The 24717-nt window shown below is 32.8% G+C and overlaps 1 protein-coding gene across 3 annotated transcripts; it reads right to left on the bottom strand.

The window, feature by feature from the left end:
• Window positions 1–5: 5 nt before the first annotated feature.
• LOC143224992 (GATA zinc finger domain-containing protein 1) lies at window positions 6–23995 on the bottom strand. Of its 3 annotated transcripts, none has more exons than XM_076453596.1 (5): window positions 23575–23995; window positions 17570–17629; window positions 15492–15672; window positions 14667–14866; window positions 6–143 (listed from the first exon to the last, which is right to left on the bottom strand). In XM_076453596.1, exons 1-4 carry the CDS (start codon window positions 23854–23856, stop codon window positions 14673–14675), a joined length of 717 nt encoding a protein of 238 aa, XP_076309711.1. In that variant the 5' UTR covers window positions 23857–23995; the 3' UTR covers window positions 6–143; window positions 14667–14672. The 3 variants fall into 3 exon arrangements, with proteins under 3 accessions (XP_076309711.1, XP_076309712.1, XP_076309710.1); XM_076453597.1 differs by lacking the exon at window positions 6–143 and adding an exon at window positions 871–1520; XM_076453595.1 differs by lacking the exon at window positions 6–143 and having other exon boundaries at window positions 7134–14866.
• Window positions 23996–24717: the final 722 nt, after the last annotated feature.

The raw sequence follows: 24717 nt of genomic DNA, 5'->3' as shown, positions 1-24717 counted from the left end.
TCTTTTTCCACATTCCTTTTAATTTGCCCATCATTGTTCAAAGCAAGAGTTGTGTAAAATACAGCACTTCAGGTCAATATTGTCTCTCTCACAAGTCACTGTCCAGTAAGCTTTTCATTCAGTACCAGAACTCATCAGTTGGGCTGGACAATAAGAAACAAAAAATTCTATAACCAGTATAATATATGCCCAAAGCCAGCAAAATATCAGAAGACCAATAGACATACTTATTTTCAAATATTTTGCTGCATTGTGGTGTTTAAAATATAAATTTAATTTTATATTGTGGTTTTATGTGAGTTTTATATTTATAGGGAATACTCATAATAAAAATATTTTTACCTTTTTTTTGTTTTTAACAGAAAGAGAAATTAAGATTTATCATCATGCAACATCAAGATGTGACTGTGTTTAAAATGTAAGAATTAGTAATGTTTGTTTAGTTTACATACACTGAGAAAATAACATCTTGATATTACTAGATTTATATAATACTGTATGTGTACAAGGTATAACTTTATGCCTATCACTTGAAAACAACTGCTTTGTATAATGCTTTATACAAGTTGATTATTATGCATATACAGGATGTTATACCAGAATATAAACTAATCTGATATTCAAATGTACAAAAAACACATAATAATGTAACTTGCCTTTCAACTAGCAAATTTGTATAACCTTCTCATACCCAAAGTCACAAAATACGCATGAACCAAATCACATTGTGAACTAGGAGTTTAACTAGATTATTTTAAGAGTGAGAAATCTGTATAATCTTCCTGTATCCAGAACAACAAAACAGAGGATGACTCCAAAAATGTACCACATTTCAAATGTTCCTACAATTATAGTAAATGGATCTACAAGCCAACAAAACATCTTTATTAATATTTCGTACAACAAATTAACTGTACTTACACACTACTACACTATTAAGGATGTTCACACTGGGCTCTACCAACATTCTAACAATTGTTACATCAACGATGAATTGCCTGATATGCTGTTACACATTTTTAAACTCTGATTTGATTAATACATTTATGATCTATTGTTTAAATTCATCAGTAGTTTTGGGTTCACTTTGAAATATCCTCCAATATTGTCTGAAATCAAAATAAAACTTCAAAAATAAATTTATAGAAGTTGCATAACTTCAAGAATGGGAACATTTTTGGGCCACCCTGTACACCTGAACCAAATAATTTTATGTACCTGGATTTTAACTAGGTTATTTCAATAATGACATATGTTGTTAAGAGGAGAGATTTGTGAACAACTTACACCATAATTACAATAGTATTTGTTTTATCATTTAATAATTCATTTGAATTATAATGTTCCAGCATGATAGGAAAGGAAGTGTGTCTCATGGAACAAGATGAGTTTAACTAATTTACATCACTTTACACTCAATTGTGTCACTTTCATTTCATCAAAAAAACTGCTATGTTAAACTTCATTTACATTAGGTCTTTTCAGCCTCAGTAATTGGTTGAATGAGCAAAGAAAAATCACTGAAAAGAAATGTAAAAAAAAATAAATAAATAAATGATTATCAAACAGGTTTAAAATGCTTTATCAAACCTTCTAATTAACAATTTAAAAAGAAAGTCAGTTTGTAATTTTGGTATGAAAAATAATTATTTTTATTATATGCCAGTTCTAAATACAATGAAACTGCATGGTATATTTTGAATGAAAACAAGAGAAAATCTGCAGATTTGTAAATAAAAAATTAATTGTAAAGTTTTCAAAGGATGTAGAAAGGTAAAAATCAGTAACTGAAATCTACAACAAAATTATGCATTTTAATTTTTTCTTAAAAGACATATCACACTGAAATCTCAATATCAAAGCTGTAAATTCATACAGATATCACATATATAACTTATATAAATAAAATACTTTATTTTTATAAGCTGTAAAAAATTATTCTGAAGTTTCAGATTATTTCATGCAATAATTAGTTTTACAATGCAATAATATAAACAATGAACAATTAAATATATGCATCAATTTGACACACCCAGTTCTGACAGAGTTGACCAATGGATTAACTAAGCTTCTTCTGCTGTGTTAAATCAAGATTGCTTTTACAAGCAAAGATGCATTTCTATCCAAGTACTCACTTCTGGATGCAACACAACATAACACACACTAATAAACCAACCAGTTTGCTTGTTGCTCTGATCATTCGAGTTGGAAACTTGGCAGCAAACTCCCAGTAATTACAGACAAAACACAGACTTCATCATTTCTCAGATAGTAATCAATCTGAACTAATGCTGTATAGATTTGGGACATAAATAGTGTATTTCATGTTTTGGTTCTGTAAACATGTAAAATGATGCCGACACACTAGACATCATTGACAATAAACCACAGAACACTATATGTGCATAAAGGCAATGCAGTTCATGTCATCTGTTCTTGAAAGGCTGTCTGGTGGGCTGCAGCTGCCACTCTAAGGCTTTACTCTCTCAACTAATTCAGAGTCAACATTTCCAATCTTCTTGCCATACTAAACTGCCTCTCATATCAAAATGATGTTTCATCATCTGACTAGGAAGTCCCTTAACAAACTTGTTTACAAAAATATCCTCACAATCTGCCAAAGTCATTGCAGGGTTTGTCATTCCATGCAAACAATGCAAATCATCAAAATAAATGGCCAAGTTCTTGGAGAAACACCTCATTTGAGTCTTTTACTTAACCTAATGGACATCTCAGTCCTCCGTTAATTTGAAATGTTAGCACTCAACTCAGCTACAACTGTATCCGTGTCTCATTGTTGTACCTCACTCTATTACTCAAAAGCATCAGGAACTGGACTATGCAAATTCACTGTCAGATGATGCATCTCCTGTTTTCTAGTCTAGCCATTCCAGGTTGTGACCTGCAATGGCCTAGGTCCTCTTTCAACAAACCCTCCGTTTCACCTCCATCTGTGATTTTTTGGGCATAAGCATCTTGCTAACAACATACAGAGGGATGTTAAATGAATATTTTATCCTTGCCCTTTTGCCATTGGTGCATCACTGGAGTTAGCTTGCTTGTTGGATTTGCATATCTTCAGTCTTTTTAACAACCCTTGTGGATATACTTCTGGCATGAACAGACTCAATAATGCTACATGTATAACCATCTTCACCAGTGTATTGCCATTTTCACCGACTAGCACAACAGCTCATTCATAAACATCATCTGTCAGTAGTAACCTTTTATTTCTGTTATAATTATAATTGCATGATAAATTCAGTTAATCCTTTTTGTGTCTAAAAGGCACATAGAAGTGTTGCTAAACTCGTGTTTCCTGCAGTTATTTTGTGGAATTTTACTCGGACATAATGATCAATCACAGATAAACTTCAGACCTACAATGTTTTATGTACAAGTCCAAAACACTATCCACTAGACCAGAGCACACCTTGTGCTAGATCGAAATGGGAAAGCTACTTTTTATAAGCTATCTCTAATATAACATCTACCAAAGCTTAATGAAAAATCTGACTGTTATATCATGAGCAAACTTTGATTCCAAAACCTGGATGGACAGGATAATTCCTGTATGCTGTGTAACAAGCAAACTTTTGATTCAATACTATTGTTATTTACACCAACTGGGGTACCCATACCCTGGATGGAAATTATGTGTAAATTCTTGATTAATGAAAGATTATCTTAGGACATGAAAAGTTGTTTTTTTTATATATTATTTACAAAAAACCCAAATCACAATGTAAAACCAAGAATTTGAATGTATCTTCTCATGGACCCAAACAAACCTTCATGCCAAATTTAGTGAAGATCCATCAACTTGGGTGAAAGTAGTGGTAAAAAAAACACACAAAGACACTTGTAAAAACCACAAAATGCAAAATTGAAAATTTGTGTGTATTTTCCCATGGACCTAATGAGCCTACATATTCATGTTGATGAAGATCCATCCACACCTTGTAAAGTATTTACATGGATATACAACAGAGAGTACTGTTATATTTATATAGATGGCACCAGTGCATTAGATCTGCATGTGATATATTCATGACATTATATCTGCAACCTGAGAAAGGGGAAAAATCAAATTCTCTATAACAGGAAACGGAGCCAAATCTGCATGCACACAGAATAAAAATTTCACAAAGTTGGAGGTTGTACATCACATAAAGTTTTTCCAGTATCATTCAAGCAAGAGTTCCATTATAGTATCATGTAAGGGAGAAAATCTCCAGATATAAACAGCATGTTCCCTTGCAAATGACATTTATCAAAACTTAGTAGAAGAACTGCCTGTTGTATTTTAAGTCTAGTTTATTGCTCTAATGTAGTGTATATTCAAGAATTTAAACAGATGAAATAAATTTAGTTCTGGTGTATATATGAAAAATGAGTTAAATACAGTTGGTTTCTGTTGTGTAAAGTCTGACCCAGTTTCTTATGAGGTTATCTTAATGCACATTATATGTTTATTTTCATTATGCTTTCACCTCATTTGTTATTTGATTTTACCTGATCACTCCTAGCATTGTAATATCCAGTTTTAAATATTTAAATGGAAACAAAATGAGAGGAATTTATTTGACAATACATTTACAGTACTCACCCATGTGGCTGTGGTTTCAAAGTTATGTACTATGGTGTCCAAAGTTTTTTCAAGCTCCTTTTAATATCTTCCAACTTGAAGTGCAAAGGAAGCATAACTATCTGTTGCAGCCAGTCCTTTTCATTGTAGAGAGCCTAAGATGTGGTAAATGTTGAAGTCATCTCTTGGTAGCACCTCTGCAGATGGGGTCCTACTCTAGCAAATGTACAAGCTGATTACCAACATAGGTGGTTTTGTCAGAAACTCCACCCTCAGAAGTCATTAGTCCTTTCTGACAGATTATACCTCAACAGTTGTCAAGTTAGAGGCCCCTCATCTTATCTCCCTTAGTAATATACCTTTGTAACTTTGGAGATGGTAAAAAGTCAGCTGGCTGGTCTGTGCTGTCAATGTAGTGATGGTGCTGGAAGCCAGTCCCATTCTGCTCCCTCCCTCCAAGAGAGAAGGTTCCAAGCTCCAGAAAGATATTCTCTGGCTTTGATATATAATGTGTCCAGTGAAAGTGTGAACAAATTTGGCACTGTTGAGGTTTGTAAATATCACACCCTTTTGATTGTACACGTCAGGATCAAATCCCACTGGCATTTAATCACCCATAGAAAATGTAACATTTATGCTTTTGAGATTCCCATCCTTTATGGAAATCAGATCATTGAGTCCATACATTGCAGTGTGAACATAACTTGAGAACTTAAAAAATAAGGATTACCACATTCTTTCAGTTGATGATTCTACAATCAGACTATCTTTGCTGATGTTGTAATCAGTGCTAGTCCCACCCAAATTGATTTGGGATAGCCATCAGCTGTGGCTCAGCCAACTGTTGGAGTTTTCTTTTGCCTCTAACTTTTGGTTTATCATGGATTTCATATCAAGATAAAAACTTTCAACTCTTTCCTTCTCATTATTATAAGCCAACATGATTTGTCCTTCTCTAACTCATCAGATTCTTTATAAAACCAATACACAAGAGGTTCATCTGTGATGTATGGACCCAGCTTATAAACATGTTCCACATGCCTCACATCCACTGTAACTCGTGATACTGGATCAATCTGATGGAGGACACAGTACACATCTCTCCAGCAAGATTCAAGCTATTTCTGTGCTGGGTAAGTAGTCAGTTCCTAACCCAGACCAGTGAGTTGCCCTCAGCACCTTATCCAGATGCTTTGTTAAATCACAGATTTCTTCATGATTCATTGTCACCTGTAGTAGGATACCTCCCAGCTTGCAGAGGATCTATCTCATGGTTTGCAGTCTTTGCAGGTTGGAGCCCACTGTTTCACCTCACGGGGAAACAGCTTTGAATAACAATTTTTCTACCAGTAGCACAGTTAGTCCTTCTCAGCTTGTTTTGACCAGAGCTGTAGTCTAGTTATCCTAGCTTGCAACAGCCTGGACACAGGTGTAGAGATTACTCCATCAATCTTGGACTCGCCATGCTTCCTTCACACCCAAATCAATCTTCATGGACAATACCCAATTTACCATTCTGAGTGCACCACATATCAGCTAATCCTTCCTAGATTGAAGTTGCAGAGAAATCAAAGCCATGGACCTTTATATGAAGGTATTTTTTATCACAACTCCTTCTGAGAAAAATATGACACTAAGTTTTTAACTGGCAGAGTAAAAGCAATTGTTGTACTTCTAAGGAACTTTGGCAGAAGGCTCTACTTTAATGATCCATCTGTGAACTCATTATTTTGGTCAATCAGAGCAACACCGCCTAAGAAAGTTGCTGTTTTGTTTTTCATATTGTGCCATATGAACTACTTTTCTCATAATTTCCTTCCAAAATTGATAAGTGACAGTTGGATTACTGATCTATGTTCTTCTTATTCTCATTGTCAAGACTGGAATGTATGGTTAAGTCTAGCTCACATTCATTAGTTAACCTGAACTGTTATTATCTTGAAAAACAGTTTTCCTAAAGGAAGAAGTACAGTAAACTGTTTATCTATCCTTCAGGTATAAAAAAAACACTGGAAAAATGTCCACTAGAAAAACAACATTTGTCAGACATTTATATATTTATATGTATTTATATTTATATATTTATATGTATTTATATTTATATATATTTATATTTATATATTTCTATAGAAATATTTCCATCTTTTCTTGCATTTACAAATAAAGACGTAGTTGATGCTTGTCCATAAAAACATGCATTTCCATGTGTAGTACATGTACACTTGACTGGAACATGCATGATAGTATTATTTCATTTATAATTATTTACAATATTCTTCTCTTAATAAAAGGTTTTTAACATTTTTCAAGTTTAAAGAACTAAACAATGTTATTAATAACAAATAGGCAATGCTTTAGCTATGTGCCAACCATACTTACACAGTGCAAGATTACCTGAGCAGATAGTTTTGAAATCCTGCTAACTAACAATATTCATGGTTAGCAGAAACACATTAAATCAAGTGATTTACATTAAGATTTGTTTAACGCTGTTACTGTGTAGCAGGTCATCATTATGTTTAAAGAAAAACATACAACTAGTAAATAATCCCTCAGAAATATAAGTTTATTAACATCAGTGAAATTACATCAAGTGTAAAATATTTTAGAAAAACTATAAATTATTAATATGCTGTTTTATTTTTAAAATATGTACAAAACATCAAATCTTTTTTTGTTGGTTTTGTGTGTTATTTTAGCTTATTTACCTTTATAAACCTAAGCAACTTCAGTTTTCGTTTTTAATTATACTGAGTAATAAGTTAACTTGATGCTTAAGTATCATTGATAGTGGCAGTTGGTTTTCAGTCTTTACTAAAGTCTTTGTTTTCAGCTAAGACAAACTGGTTAAAAAACCTTTTTTTTAATGGAAGTAATAGCAGTAAAAAAAAAAGAATTTTTCGCTCAATATTTTTTTTTCATATTTACTTTACAGAGTGGAAGTTTGGAAACAATTTTGAATTAAACATTTTATTAATGCTTTGTTGAGTTATGGGAAAAAAGTAATATATTTGTAGGATATGCATTATCTACAGTTTTGATTTCAAAGCTAGACAGCTACAGTACGACTACATTTTTCATCATATATTGTGCATCCCAAGTTAGTTGTCATTATAAAACTGAGGAAAATTAACATTTTCCTAAACTGAAAATGTATTTCCAATAATACTTACCATCCACTGACACTATAGCTATTTTTTGACATTGGCTTTGCCTATCTAAACATTGGTCTTGTATGCTCCAGGCAATATCTAATTTGCAAATATCTCCACCCTCATCAGTATACCCTCTATCCTGGTACTGTATATAAGCATCTAACTTAGATGATGTAATCGCTTTTTGAGACTTGCACCATCCCAGTCACTAACACCAATTCTTAGTAGGGAGGAAGGGCAGAAGAGTACCAGCATATGTATTACATAGTGTTATATACAGTTATATTTTTGATTGAAACCCAACCTGTACCCATCAGAATCTTGACAAGTAAGCAATACCAAAGTGGACAAACATTTCCTTCCACCTGAAGAAGTCCGAAAGACAATACCCCAGGCTCGGAATGACATGATCATTTATGTCTTGCTCGACCAAAGGAACAGAACTCATCAGGTCTGAAATTATGAATATTCATCCTCACTCCACAATCAAGTAGTCAAGGAGCATTCTACTTGTCCCTGGAATTATGGATATGATGTGAAACACTGCACTCAACCAAGGCCCTAGGATAAGACCATTTCATATTGGGAATTATGAGGAGATAGTGAACCACATTCCATGAACAATATGTGAAACTGACATTGATCAAAGAGAAGAGCATTATACACTCCAACTGGATAGCATAGTGTCAAATTTGAAGTGGTATTACTAGTAAGCTCTCGCTCAGACTGCTGCCGCTCCTACTGACATCTGGGAAAAACATCCAGGGACCCCAACTTTGCCCTCTTCTCCCAAGAAAGGAGGAACACACTCCAGGAGGAGGACCTCTGTCTACTACCCCAGTTACTGGAAATTGAGTGTAGTAAGGATCCCTTGCTCCACTAGTAGAATCTTGGAGGGTAGTGTGCATTGGGTGTCCTGAGGAACAGTGCATTAGGTGAATTAAGTTCCCTAAATTTTTACAAGCAAACTGCTAATTGACAATTACCAATGATAGTTTTGCTTGGTTATTTTAATTATTTATTGGTGTTTGCTATATCCAGAAGTGGAGGTGTGAGTTTATTTAGTTTAAAAGGACATTAGGCATCATAATTAATAAAAAAGTACTTAAAAGGTTAACAAATCAAAGTACTATACTTACTTACAATAAGTAAATGAAAATTTTGCATTTCAGATCTATGAAAAAGGTGTAATGTTGTTCCACATGGTCACGTAGTTCAATAGCAATAAAAAGTAAATACAGTTTCTATTACTTTTTCTATTTCTATGCACTTTTGCTTGTGCTTTAAATTTAAAATGTTAAAACATTGATCTATGGTTCTTCTAGCCAAGACCCTATTAACCGTAATGACAGCCACAGATCCTTTAAAGAAGTGCCAGCAATATTCACTAAAATACTTGAAACTTTGCTTACAAATTAAATGAAGCCTATGTGCCTCCTATGCAAAAAGGATTTTAGTAATGATTCTATGAAACCTGCAAATATGAAAAACCACCTTCAAAGAATTCATTCTGATAAGAAAGATACAATTCTTGATTTTTTTAGAACATTAAAAGAAAAATATAAAATCTACCAAATATAATGTCATTTATGAAAGCACACCTGCTCAGGATGATAATGGAGGGTTAAGGATATCATATTTCTCTCAATATAGCAAAGAAAGGAAAACCGTAGACTGTTGCAGAGGAGATCATAGTAATACCATCAATTAAAGAAGTGATTGAAACTGTTGTGAAAAAAAGACCCTGGTCCTGTTTTAAAATGCTTGCCTTTAAGTGCAAATAGAGTTCAAAGACATGTTGATAAGATGGCTGAAGATGTGGGAAAGACTTTAGCATCTGAGCTTATGCTTTATAAGTTTTCCATCCAACTTGACTAATCAACTTTTGGTAGTTCAAATATTCTCAAGGTTTATGTGAGGTATTTTAGTCAAATTCAAAAACGGATTATTGACGAGTTTTTGTTTGCAAGGTATCTTAAAGAAGTGACAATTTTTCAATGCTTGGAGAAATATTTATATAAGCACAATATTTTACTCAGCAATTTACAACCAAATATTTGTACTCTACTCAAAGATCATTAACCACATCCCTCCCATTAAAGATGTTAGATGATCAACAAAAAGGTAAAGTTGGTTTATAATAATATTATTATTTATATGTTTTTATTGAGTTATTCTTCCTTTAACTATGACTAATAGATTTTTAATACTTAAAAGAATGGAGGGGTAGATAAAAGGTCAAGAATTCCATGAAGTGGTCAACAGTCAAAAAAGTTTTGGGACCCCTGAACTAGATGGTCTTATAGAACACCTCATTTGTACAGAGCATGTTGCAACCAGTAGTAAGAATAACCAAACTGATTGCTAATGTGGAACTGGATTGATAAAAGCACACCTGTCTGAGCAACACTCGCCATAGAGAGGAATCCAGAGAAAGTAAGATGGTGACAAAAGTACTCACTCCTCCTTATAATCCATTAGAAGTTAAAATAGCCACAGAAGATGGTGACAAAAGTACTCACTCCTCCTTATAATCCATTAGAAGTTAAAATAACCACAGAAGTAGTAGAAACTTCCCTGAAGAAGGTTGACAGATAATGTAAAGAATGAGAGAGAAAAGCATTGGGAGAAATCCTAATAGTGGTTCATAAAATGTTCCCCACGATAAATGAAATGGACAGCAAAAGACATAAATGTGCTGAATCTAATGAGATACAACTCAGAACATTTCTCATCTATAAGGACCAGAATATGCAATATGAATATTGGTTAATCCATCTCTAAGGAATTGGGGAAAATCTCTGGAAACTGAAGGATCCCAATAAATGCAAGTCAAGACTATCACCATGAGTCAAATAACACCTCCAGGCTTAATAGGCAAAAACAAATTATCAGATTACAGCTGATTGCATAGGTGAGAAACTGATGATAAAAAAATTATAGAGGTGTGTATCCCCTTCCATAGTAGCCACAGATTTAGAAAGGACCTCTCAGGGCATAGCAGGACCTAAGGGGAGAAAGAAAGTCCTACAAACACACTAACAACTCCAACTTATGGCATTCCCATACCAATGGCCAAAAATACCTATTCAAGAAAGGTGATACATAGAACATGAGGCTAAAGTCTCAAATGGTTGTTGAAAAGACACATAATGCCACCCTAATATCCTGGTTAAATTTATTATTAAAAATGCCATTTGGAAATAATGCTGGATAGCACTGGGAGTCCCAAATCCTTTAGATGTTTAGAATAACTGAGTATTTGAAAAAAATTGTCTGACCTAAACAACAAATAAAGCTATACCCAAATGAAGACCATGTCAAAACATGATATGGTGAACACATTTGGTAAATTGGTACAAACTCCATGTAAGTCTCACCCCTGACAATGTTAGATGGTAAACCCCAACGAGTTTAGAAAGGTCTTGGTGTACAACATGAGACTGAGGATACCTCAAGAAAGACAGCCAAAGAGGAAGATCAGGAGGTGCACTCACTTGAAAATACTGTAAAAGAGGAAATCATGATAAGACTGGCTGAGCTTGGTCTAGCAACATAGCTAGAACTGCAAGTAGCAAATGAACTGGGGCAAAAGCATAGAACAAAAATCCCATTCAATCAGGACTGACTGCATCTACCTTTCAAGCCTGAGAATGAGAAACTGGAGACCCCAAACCATGTAGTTGAGAAATAAGTGCTCAAAAATAATCATTGGAGAACAAACTGAGAGAAAATCTACTAGATAACTACACAATGAAGAATGCATTTGGTTAGGAGAAAGTGAGAGCTTAGACTGACAATCTAAGAAATTCATCACCCCAAGAAAAAGAAAATCTATAAATAGAATAAGCCCTGTAAAAATAGAACCAAAATATAAAAAAAACCCAGAACACTCGTCTCCGTGACAGTAAATTTGAGGGTCTACTGTGTAACTGATGAAATGTCCCATGAGGATATTCTCCTGCAAGAGATATATGCCTAGCACTATTGCCTGTTTGACACCAAGAAAATCTAAATTACTGATGCAGAATGAAGAATCGTCCTCCATTTGTATACCCTAGATTACCTGATACACCTGATCCCTGAAGGGAAGTATCTGTGAAGAGATAAATGTGGGACAGAGTTGCAGTAGACATTTATGCAGCAACACATTAATATATACACACTAATAGTAGGGTTGATCCAAACCAACCACCACTCAAAAACTATAAGATGTTGCTTTCAATGTAAGACTTGAAGATCCAGTGGATTGAAGTTCCAGATTTGTTAGTTGCACTGAGACTACCAAAAGGATAGCATGTGTTCTCATTCCAAAAATTCAAGAACCATAAACCCAAAGAGGTAGAACTATCCCTGTAAGTAAGAGTCTGCCTTTCTGCTTCCTAGCCTGGAGGTGGCTGAGCCAGGCTTAACACATGGTGAAAACTTGTACAACCCAGCATGAAACATATGGTGCTGATGTTAGACCAAAGGCTAGATCCCTGAACTGTGGAACACAATCCCTGTACATGAAACATAGCAAAAGGCAAAATTAATTCACTATAAGAATGTGGATAAATCTTCAGCAACCGTAAACTTGGACATCCACCAACCTGGTTAAGAATACCAATGAATGATGAAAAAGGGCACCATTGTTGATCTGGGAGGATCAAAGAATGGGTTGAGATGAGAACAACAATCATCCAACAACCTCTTCTTGTCCCAGGTACAAAGTGTATACAGAAAGACCATGCATGAAAAATGAGCTCAATTGTCACTATCATGACCAACAACTCTGATAACTGTGAAGCAAAAAACAACTCTGATAACTGTGAAGCAAAAAACAACTCTGATAACTGTGAAGCAAAAAACAACTCTGATAACTGTGAAGCAAAAAACAACTCTGATAACTGTGAAGCAAAAAACAACTCTGATAACTGTGAAGCAAAAAACAACTCTGATAACTGTGAAGCAAAAAACAACTCTGATAACTGTGAAGCAAAAAACAACTCTGATAACTGTGAAGCAAAAATTCACACCCCACTATTCAGGTGGGGGTGAAAAAACCACAGCTTGGGAGAATAATGGAGATGGAGAATTAAATGACAAAACCAAATTCAGTACCAGAAACTGAAGTATCCATGTATCTACAATTGAAGGAATACTAGGTGTCCATCAATTGTGGTAATCTCGCACTAACTGACCCCTCCACACACAGAGACAGATACCAATGCTGTTGACATTATTTGGCCCAAATGGAGGGGCCCTGAAACTAAAGTCTAAATTTATTCCGTTACTAGAGTCAAAGAAAGTCTAGAGATTAACAACAAGCAAATGGGTGACATCAAATCATGATACAAATGGGACACAGAGAACAGCAAGTGATGATAAAAAGAAGCCACATGTAAAACACATAAGTTACAGCATGTAGACAATCTACCTCCACCAAGGAATAGAAGCAATCCATCTAACCAAGACAGATGTCAGAAACAAAGACTCCATTTGACTGCAAGTGAAAGTGTTGACCATTAGTAGGCTGTGAACAACTTTCTGAGGGAAAGAATCATCACAGAGAAAAATGAGGATGAAACAAAAAATGTGGTTGGTTTAAAGTGATTACATGAGAAACCTGGAACTGCACATATCCAAAAAAGAAAAACTTTTTTTATCTGTCAAAACAAAATATATATCCACCTGGAGATGGAAAGTCAAAGCATGCTAACAAATAAATGAGAGGACAAGGTCTGTCTATCCTGTCACATAATAAAACATTATATCTTCCAGCATGAACCAGTAATATCAGGTGAAGAAGGAACAACTAAATAGCCTCCCCCAACTTATCCACCAACAAGGGAGGAGTAGGCTCAAAGTACACAAAGAAAAGCCCTGAAATCTCACAAATCTAGGTGACTAATTAAAGAAAAGGAATAGGTATTTGATCCAAATTAAACTCATGAGAAGCCAACTTTGTAAAAAAAGGCATCAGAAAAAAACAAGAGTCCAAACACTCCACAGGATCAATAAAAAGGCAACTTCTGAAACCCTATGAAAAAAACACACTCAGCCAAATGTATGTCTCCATCTCCCAAAGGATCAAAACAAAGACAGCCGCAACTGAAAATGACCCCTCCCGACTACAGAGAGATGTTAAATAACAAATGAAAATAAGGAGAGGTCAGATTAGCCTCTGTACTGATAACAGTAAGAGAAATACATACCTGCAAATGTCTTATTTAATGGTTGTTTTGGTTTTTTAAGGAAATTATAATTATACACAAATCCACAAGGTTTTGGTGCAAAAATTGCAATTCATAATGGAACACACGTAACACTTTGTCACAAAAAACTAAGCAATGCTTTGCTGAGAAAAAGTGATTATTTATGTGAGGTGTTTATACATAGTACCAGCATAGAGGGCACTTTGATGAGGGTGGAGAGAGATTCAAATTACATATTGTAAAGGGCATTTAAGTGGGGTATAAAAGAACGGAGCATGCAATCCAACGCCAAGACAGTCAAAGCCAGTATAGAAGAATAGGTATAGTGTCAATGAATGATATATTTTGGAATTAATGTTTTCTTTGCAAGTGTATAAGATAATGGAACTTGGCAATAGAAAATGCATGTAGGTGATCTGAATTTAGTGTTTTTAGTACTGTATCAATTTTATATCTGCATTCATATACAGATATTCAGCCAATGGTGACCAAAGTTTGAGACACCATAATCTTCTTAAAATTTAGATTTACAGTCATCACTATCAGATCTGAAGTTCCAACTTTACTTCCTACTTTTATAATTTAAAATTACAAAACTGACCAAGTACATCTGCTTTAATCTGAAAAAATGGTGATTATCTTGTTGAAAGGTGGTGGTTCATTGTAAATAAAACAGTTTATCTATACATATATTTACACAGTGTTTCAAAATACTAACTCTAATACCACATTTTAGGATATTCCAAACACCTCCTCTTGAGAAGGAAGTGGCTTAATTTGTGGCCCTATTCTTGTCCAGATGAAACACATTTCGGGTCTTGATGGTTGGGTGGGATAAGGACTATGGTGTGCTTTGAAATATTCTGCTGGAGCATTACACACAAACTCCAAACAGTCTAGTTTCCTCGGAATATCTTCTTCTGGTCCTACATGGAACAAAATATTATGTTTTTATAAATACATAAGAAAACTGAATAAAATAAGTTGAATATAAATAAATGAGTAATAAATGGTTATATTTTGACTGTACTTTAAAAGTAAAATAAAGTCACCAGAAGTTTTAATAACAAGCAAAACAATGACAACTACATGTACATACAAACCAGGCTTACAGGTCAATATAAAAGTGTCCAACTGTCTCCCATCTCATACTACAAGAAAAGCATCTGGTTGAAAAAGTCTTATTAAAGCTACTGAACCATTATCATCCAAAAAAGTAAAAGGTACAATAATTCAACTGTGGTGATGCATTGAATATTATATATATATGCAAACACTGATGTGACACATGGAAATTATGTATAATAAAATATATTCAGATCTAAATTACCATCCATTCCCAAAAAAGTATTGCAGTACTCATTTTTAGGACTATATTAGACTTACTTTTGTTAATATGGTGTATTAAATGACAGTGTTAAATATTACCCTTCAAGAAACTTATCACATATTTTACAGATATATCAATAAAACACCAAGAAAGTCTCTCACTACATTTTTTTTTTTTAAGTTCATGTTAAACCACACTCCAATGTTTTGGGAAAGACCAACCAATAATATATGTTGCAGGATCAAAGTAGTCTTTTGGACTGGACTGTGTTGGAATGAGCCAGGACAGCACAGCACTCTTCTCACAATACTGGTCCTGTAGCAGTCCCCGAATCTGAGCATAGTACACATCACCTTCCACATCAACCACTGAGACAATATCTCCCACCTGATAATAAAAACCCTGAAGAAAATTGACAAAACAAAAAGGTTTTTTGAGCACTTTACTAATATTATATACACTGTGATATAAATAAATACAGCAATTCTTAAATCTGGTACAAAAAAAATGAGTTAATATAAAACTAACAGATAAATGTTTTAATGCATGAAAAGTAATAAACCTATTCACATTCTTTAGTAGTTTAAAACCAGAACTCATCAGACTGGCTGGCTTACAATGTATAATGTTTTAGTTAATATTATTATTACTGTGTATACACCAGTAATTCAACAACACTTTATTACATGTTGCTTGATACCAGGGATCATCGTGCCAGCCGATTTAGAGTATACAATGTTTTAGTTGAAATAACTGTTACAGTATTTACAAGTATTGGGTATATAATAGATAACTGGCATGATATTACATTAGGTCTAATAATAATTTATTATGTAATGTTTCCATTATTTTTATCCCTTTTCAAATAGTGACAACCATCAACTGTTTATATTTTAACTAGGGTGAGAACATTTTGTTGAACATTTTTATTACTGATTTTTAAAGAGAGCAGTAAATTATTTAAGTACCAAATGCTAATTACTTTAAACTTGTGATATTATGTCATCAAAAATATAATTTTCGTGGAATAAGCATGCTTATTAAATCCATTCTCCCACTAGTAACTGCCAACTCAATTGTATTTTGAGATTCACTTATCTACCAAATTTATGTCTGAAACTAACAGAATAAAAACATAAATGCACATATATTGTGACTTGTCATAAACATCAGATGAAGAGTCATTTTTATCATTGATATACAATAAAATGTAAAATTTATTTATAAATTTTATATCATTAATCACTGAAAATAATAAATCCTAGTTTTATCTTAATGGAATTTAAATCTAGTTCCATCACGATAATAAGTTTTCAGACTAACATTTTTTTATAAACGAAATGATGAACAAACATAGAAAATTGAACCAATTTTGACAGTCTTATTTCTAGCCACATAGTACTGAATTAACAATAAATAGTGGCAAAGAAATATAAATTGCATTGTCTATTGTCAGCAGTAAAAAATAGCATTTAGTACACAATAAACAACCACAATGCACCAATGTTTGTATGAACTTGAAAATGATCTGTTTTAGTTTTGTTTTCTGTTACTGATCATGAATTGGAGCTACACACATTTACTTTTCTTTCATGTGCACAAACTTAAAATGTACAGGGATTTGAAACTAAAGGGACATTTGAAGTGTCTGCAAAAACCAACAGTTGGTATGATAATGGTTAATATGCAAGCAAGCTAATCCTATTACCATATGAAATGTTATTCCTATGAATTATATGCTACTGTGGCTAAGATATAAAATATACTTAGGAAATGTTCTATAAGAAGCAGTGTCAATGCATACTTTATGCCTAAGACACTATTATCCAAGCTTATCTAAATGGGAGAATTATTACAAGTTTTCATAAAATAATTATCTGTTAATAGATACCACAATTTATATATTTAAAATAATATTTTAAAGATGTACTTTATTTTCTAACATTTCACATTAATAACCTCTATTCTATTATTTGATGATATTATATGTAGCCATTTTTCACAACAATATTTTCAATGTATAATGTTAAAGGTCTTTACTGCTACTTATTTATATCTTAAAAAAGGAAGAACTATACAGAAATCCAAAAAACATTAATATCTATAACATATACAGTTACCTTCAAAATTTGGAAACAAAGATTGAATTTTATAGATAACTTTGCTAAAGTTGTGAAAAAGTTATTTTTCAGAAACTTTCATTCCATAATTACATACATGTGAAAAAATAAATATACAATTTAACTTTCAGATATTGTAACACATTAAAAAAATTACAAGAACAAGTACTTTGAGTTACCTTGTAGTACACACAGTCTGAAGTTACAGGTGATGCAACGGAAGTTGGAGCCTTGGTGGTCTGGAATAATTATTATGTGAATATTGTCTTACCAAAAAGGATGTTAATAAATACAATCAATAATTGTTTTTTATATACCATTTATGAAAAATTACACCATACACAAAGTTCTAAACAATTAAAATGAGAGAAATATTCTGTAATTACTGACATTCATGTAATTTAGTACACTGTCCTTTATATCTAATGTAGAAAAAAATTTAAGACAAATCTAACCTGAGCCCTAAATTAGTAAAAAAAAAAACATCCTGATAAACATCCATAATTGATTATTTCAATAGCAAACACTCAACATTAACCTTAACAGACACCAATGTTTTCTGTTTAAAATTTTAAAACTTGCATGAAATATAAAAAATCTTTATTTGCATGTCAGTTCAATGTTACCTCTACAAATACATGCACATGTAATACCATCATGATCTTACAAGTTGAAGTAGCTTGTTGTTGTAATTATTTAAATGACAATCGTGATGATAATTTTTATTTTAAAAGTTAATTAAAATGTATTTCTTCAATGTATAATTTAAAGACAACTCTGAATTTGTTCAAGAAAGTACATCTTTTTGAAGATATGGGTACCACTTTTTTTTTTAATTAATCCACCCTCATAGAGGGGGGGGGGCATAAACAAAAATACATCAATCCTTCAAGACTTCTCATGACAATAGATATACTTACCTGGATAATAAAGAAATATTAAGTAAGGGTAAATACTTGAGATGCATACTCAGAAAATTAATAGTAACAAAACAAAAAATTAATATTATTACCAAACATTAATAATAACATGAACTATAATGAACTGAAAAATCATTAAAAAGCAAATAGAATTATCATTTCAAATCTCTGCACAGTATAATAACTCTCACTTAACAAATGCCTAAAGTGGCAATAAATACTACAGAATTCTGACAGTTTATCTTGTAAGTGAAACTGTAAGAAATTGAAATAAATTTTAGCTTTGAGTTTTTAAGACACTCCCCAAAGGAACACCATAACCACATGATACAAATTTACGAGTAACACAAATCACAAACTTAACTACACCGATACACAAACATTAAGTGGGGTTTGATAAGTGACTTATTTTGAATAGTTCTTTAGTTCTACCTACTTTGTTTCTTTAGTTGACAACTTGAAACTGGTATATAGATTTAAGGAAGCTAGTAGTGAAGATGTGCAATTTTTATGTACAGTCTGCAGGTTGGAGGTTATAGATAAAGAAAACTGTGCAAAATAGAAGCAGGGTTTCAGAAGGAGCTCGAGTTTTTATGTGCAAGGAATACATCAGCTAACAATGACTTTCAGAAAGTTAGAGAGTATTATTAGGGTTAAAAGTAGCGAATTTAGTTATAATGAGCCTATTCTGTTGAGTAACAGAAACCTTTGGCTTCTGCAGATGAGGAGCTACTAGAGGGAAGGAAAACATGAGAGTCAAAGGAGGATATGGATGATAAGGAGGTTATACTTATAGGTGATTCCTTGATCAAGCATGTGGATAGAATAGACTGTGGGGTAAATAGGGAGAAAAAGAGTTAGATTATGCTACCCAGACACAAGGGTGGAGGATACAACTGAAAGAGCAAGAGACTAGAACAGATACAGTTGTAGGGATTAATAATGTAGGGAAAGGTACATCAGATGAAATAATTAAGTACATGATAAAAAGCATTTAAAGAAAAAGGCCATAACTTAATTGTGTCAAGAATAGCACAGAAAAATAACTGTGAGGATGTAAGAATGAGAAGGTCAATAGGGCAAAATGCTAGGCTCAGATTAATATGTAAGGATGAACAGATTGGCTGATTGGACTTGTAGGATCAGTTCAATGGGAAAAGGAAGATTTCTGAAATGGGTGGTTTAGATTCAAACAGAGGAGAACCTAGCTTGTTTGCAAGGGCTATTAAATTAGCTGAAAGAAAATTTTAAACTAGGACACAACAGTAGCAAGGGTCAGGATAAACAAATGCAAAAAATGTAGAGAAAATTTAGCATAAGAAATGAGTATAGAAGTAGCTGTGAGAATAGGGTTAATTATTACTACTGTAACACTAAAAGTATAGATGACTTTAGGGAACTGGTAAGAATGAAGAATTTTGATATAATAACTATTACATGGTTAAACATAGATGATTTTGATGTCAGAAATTTCTTTAAAATTCAGAATTACATTAAATAGAGGGGAAGAGTGGCTTTATATGTAAAATGTTAGTTACATCCTGTTGAAGTTGAGGATATCAAAGATAATATCAGAAACACTGAATCCATTTGGGTTTCTATTAGTGGATATAAAGAGAAAAGGATTTTAGTAGGAATTTGTTACAGACCACCAAATAAAACTGATGGAATTAGTAAGAAACTTTACAATGAGATTAATATTTCAGCTGTAAATGAAGTCATAATTATGGGTGATTTTAATTTCAATCATATAGGTTGGGAAAATCTAGAGTCAAACCATGAAGGAGGAAGGTTTTTGGAAACTGTTCAGGATGGCTTTCTTCACCTACTAGAAACAATGCTATTTCAAATTTGTTAACTTTTAATATAGAAATGATCAAGAGGGTATAAATTTGGGAACATCTGGCTGCAAGTGATCATTGCTCTACAAATTTCAATGTTTTTTCTGCATATGAAGATAAGGAATATTGATATTTTGGTCACAAATGCAAAAAAAAAAAAAATGAAAGTATACAACAAGAATTACCTGTTGTGGGTTGGACAGCTGGATTATTTGAAGACACTGATTAGGTGTGGAAAAGTTTAAAGACAGATTTTTAAATACTCAAGGTAAACATATTCTTTATTTAAGAAAAGGTAGGAGCAGTTGCGGGTAAAACCCAAGAAGGATAATTAAAGGTATAGAAATAAAATTAAAGAAAAGCAACATAAACTTAAAGAAGTTTATATTGACTGATGTTGCAGGAAACTTAGAAGATCAAGATAGTTGGTGAAACTGGAAATTAAGACATCCAATGGATCTAATGATAAAAGGTTAACTGAAAATGTAAAAATTAAAAATAGGAATTTCTTTAAATACAGCAAGGGTAAGGAAAATGTTAGGATGTGGGTAAGGCCCTTGAGGAATAAATATGAGATGGCTTTTTCTTCAATTATTAATAATGATGATTTAAGCAATATGCCTCATCTCGAACAGTTTACCAATGGAAAAAAAAGGTTAAACAAGATAACTTCATTATTCTAAGCTCATTAACAAAAACATAAGTTTAAAGAACAATAAGGCTGCTGGGCCAAATAATATTACCCAATAGATTTTGAAGAAGGTTATGAATTTAATAAGCAAGATATCTGGTACTTTGTTTGTTTGTTTTTTTACAAGTCCTTGAACAGTGACCAGGTGCCAAAAGATTGGAAATTAGTCATTGTAACTCATCTTTTCAAGGGAAGTAATAAAAGTTGTCCTAATAGTTATAGGCCTATTATTCATACATCAATTGTGGAAAGATTTTAGGGAAGTGTGATAAAAGATGCCTTCAAAGTCATTTAATAAAGTTTAAAACTTTATTGGATGGTTCACACTGTTTCACTTTGGCTTGTCTTGACAAAAATTTTTTTTTTTTACATTATTTGAAAACATTATTACTTATATTGATGAGTGTAAAGGTATAAAATTGGTGTGTCTGAAAGTTTAGAAAGCACTTGACAAGGATTGTAAAAAGAAATTACATCTATAAATGTGGTGGATAAGTTAATTAATTGTACAGAAAAATGACTGAGTGGAAGAAACTAAAATGTTATTGTAAATGAGTTCAATCAAACTGAACAAATGGTACAAGTGAAGTACCTTAAGGCTCAATGAGTTCAATCAAACTAGATAAATGGTACAGCACCTTAAGGCTCAGTCTTTGGACATTTGCTCTTTTTTAATTTACATCAATGGCACAGATGAATTGTTAAAAAATTACTTAGATTTACTGATGATACTAGAGACAAATAAATGTCCATATTTTTCACACATAAAGACAGTAAAACATCACTTATTTGACTATCCAAATGTTCACATTTTCTGGAAAATAGTTTCAGTTATCTTAAGGTCAGACCTCTCAGTTACACACAAGTTTTCATAATCCACTGCATGTTCATAAAAAACATTTATTTTATTTGTGAGCAAAATGAAGTATCAGATATGGACATCCAGATGTAGAACAGCATATCTGCATGAAAACTTCAGAAAAAGTGTACCAGTAGTAATAAGGAGGGTAAGATCAAACATAAGAATGAGTTAAATCAAAGATGGCTCACCGAAGCAAAAATCAAAAACAGATGGATGCCAAATGATAATGTTTGTTCACCAAAAGAGGATGTCTGCTGGATTTCAAATTCTGATATGTTCACTATGTCCAACAAATATCGTGTTATTTTTCAAGTGGTTAGAAAGAAGAAAGATCTGCAGTGGGCCAGTGAAAGTTGAAGATGTTAACCTAATAGAATGTGATGGTTATGTACTTGTTTCTCTTATGTGTAAGAAGGTTAGAGGAAAGAACATTATGGTTAGTAAAAATGTTCTTATATATCTATTCATTTTTCAGTATGCTCTTGCTAGAGGTAGGGCAAATAGGATCTTAGGTTGTATCTAAAGAAATACTGAATTCAAGACAAGAGATATTATTGTTTCACTACATAGATCACTTATAAGACCTTGTTTAGAGTACTATCTATAGGTTTGAGCTTCCTTCCTCAAGAAGGACATACAATTGTTGGAGAAGGTTAAGAGAAGAGCCACTGGGATTATACTTTGGTTGTTGGGATTCTCTTGTGAGGATAGACTGAAATCTTTAAATTAGTTTTTCTTTTTACTGGAGAGGAGAAAGGTTAGAGGGGATTTGATTGAGGTTTTTGAGGTAATTAAGGGCATTGATAATACAGATCCATCAAACTTTTCTGTATTTTGCAGTGAATACACAAGAACAAGGAGCCATAAATTCAAATTTTGGAGCACAGGAGACATCTGCAGTTTATACAGTATCACCTTTGAAACAGGATGATTGGCTTTTGGATTGATCTGCTTTCAAGGGTGATGGAAACAGCAAATTTAACTGAACTTAAGAAAAGATTGGATAAATACGTGAATAGTTAGAATGGGCATATTTGATGAGCTAATAAGCTTCCTTTTTCCCTTTAAAATTTTATTAATTATGGAGGTGTCACATAGGAGAGATTGAGATCTCAAATTGCTTACTCTTAAAAAAGAAGAGTTAGAAAGGATCTTATTGGTGTGCTTAAAATTGTAAAGGAAATTGATAGAGTTGATGCATCATCTTTTTTATCATGCTTAATAGCAAGAGTTGTAGGACTAAGTCGGACAAACAAAAATTTTGGCAAGGTAGGAGTCATCTTCAACTAAGACACTTATTTTTTTAACAGAGTGGTAAGCCTTTAAAATGAGTTGCCTTATGTTGTGGAGGTAGTAAATTTAAGCAAGTTTAGGAGAAAGCTTGATAAGTATATGAATGATAAGGACTGGCTTTAACTTTTTTGTTTGTTTTTTTATTTATTTATTTATTTAGCTTAGAGGATGGGATAGCCAAGATGGACCAATAGGTCCCTCATTGTCCCAAAACATTATATGCTCTAATTTAGAAATGGTAAAAAGTTGAATTTTGGAATTAGGAACATTAAATTACATAACTTATAAATATATAAAAATAAACTTAAGGTAATTTAAGAGACCATGTGATATATACATATATAAACAAATGTCGATTAAAGGTAAGATATTACAGTTTAATTATGCCTATTAATATTATATAGCTTAAATATTATAAACACTTGAATTCTATTTCTATGTAATACTTCATATTTAATTGAAATGCTTACCAACTGTAATTAGCATGTTGAAACAAACGCATAAACCAAATTATAGCCAACTGAAAGTTAACTGGGCAATTAATGAATTACATTTTAAAATTCATATTCTGACTTACACTTCGTTTAAAAATAATTCGTCTTCCTTTTCCTTTGGGATTTGTAGATTTCAATGGAGCTTGCTGTTTAAATTTTGAACTTTTTGCTCTTGTGCTTTTCCTCAAAGTGAAGGGGCATGTGCCATTGTTTCCATTCCCTTTTTTGTCTCCATCACTACTTTCCTGGCTGAACGCTCTTACTCCACAAGAATTACACAAAACATCACCCCTTTCATTTTTCCTCCACATTGTAGAAACAGTGGTTTTGCATGTAATGCATTGAGGTTTAACACCAAATGGCATTTTCTGCAAAATCTACAACAGACGTAATCCAAAATAATTTCCTCGGGGTTTAGACGACTACATGAGACAATGTTTAGATAAAACCTGTAACTCCGATACAATAATTATGTTTCTGCCAGTCATAATAACAGAAACTTTTCGTCCCTCTGGTGAAGAATACTTACTAAAATTACAAAAAGTAAATTACATTTTGTTTGTTTAGAGTGCAGAATGATAGGACTTAGAAAATTACTTATATGTGTTTGTATACAATAAAAGAGTATCAGGTTTAGCCTTTATAATGTTTTTTTTCTCTCTCAAAATGTATGTATTCGATATGTTTGAATTTAAAAGAGAAACCTGAAATAGTCTGTGCTTTTGTATAACATCAGGGTTATTTCATACTTTTGTATTGGTTTATATAACAACTACACATACCAAGTAAACAAGAGACAAAATGATACACCCATTTGAAAACTTTCTGTGATAAAAATACAACGATATTGAGAGTTCAGTTCAATAAAATCATTTTCACATTAATTTATTTATTTGTAATTAACCACATAGCTGCGTAATTTGCTACCTGCGTTCTGATCACCACAAGTATCGAAACAAGTTTCTAGCATTGGAAGTTTGCAGACATTCCACTCTGCCACTGGGAGGATTCACATAAGTATATAATCGCACTATAATTGTATAATTTCCGTGAAACTCCACAAACTGCAAAAAAATTCCTCCATCCTCAAAAAAAAAAGATAGTTTGTTTTTTTAATTTTGCGCAAAGCTACACGAGGGCTGTCTGCGCTAGCCATCCCGTAGACCATGTGTTGCTTTGACCGTTAATCACATCTTGGTCAATACCTGAGTTCTAGTGTCAGCTGG

Source organism: Tachypleus tridentatus, chromosome 9 (genome assembly GCF_004210375.1).
Source record: "Tachypleus tridentatus isolate NWPU-2018 chromosome 9, ASM421037v1, whole genome shotgun sequence".
In the NCBI taxonomy this organism is placed as follows: Eukaryota; Metazoa; Arthropoda; class Merostomata; order Xiphosura; family Limulidae; genus Tachypleus; species Tachypleus tridentatus.
This window is presented reverse-complemented; position numbering and strand designations above follow the sequence as displayed.

Bases quoted from the DNA above. Each gene is read 5' to 3' on its own strand.
- LOC143224992 (XM_076453596.1), bottom strand. From the start codon at position 23,856: ATGCCATTTGGTGTTAAACCTCAATGCATTACATGCAAAACCACTGTT. The intron at 17,630-23,574 runs GTAAGTCAGAAT...TAATTATTCCAG, and splicing joins GAATTATTTTTAAACGAAGT to ACCACCAAGGCTCCAACTTC. The intron at 15,673-17,569 runs GTAACTCAAAGT...AATTTTCTTCAG, and splicing joins CAGACTGTGTGTACTACAAG to GGTTTTTATTATCAGGTGGG.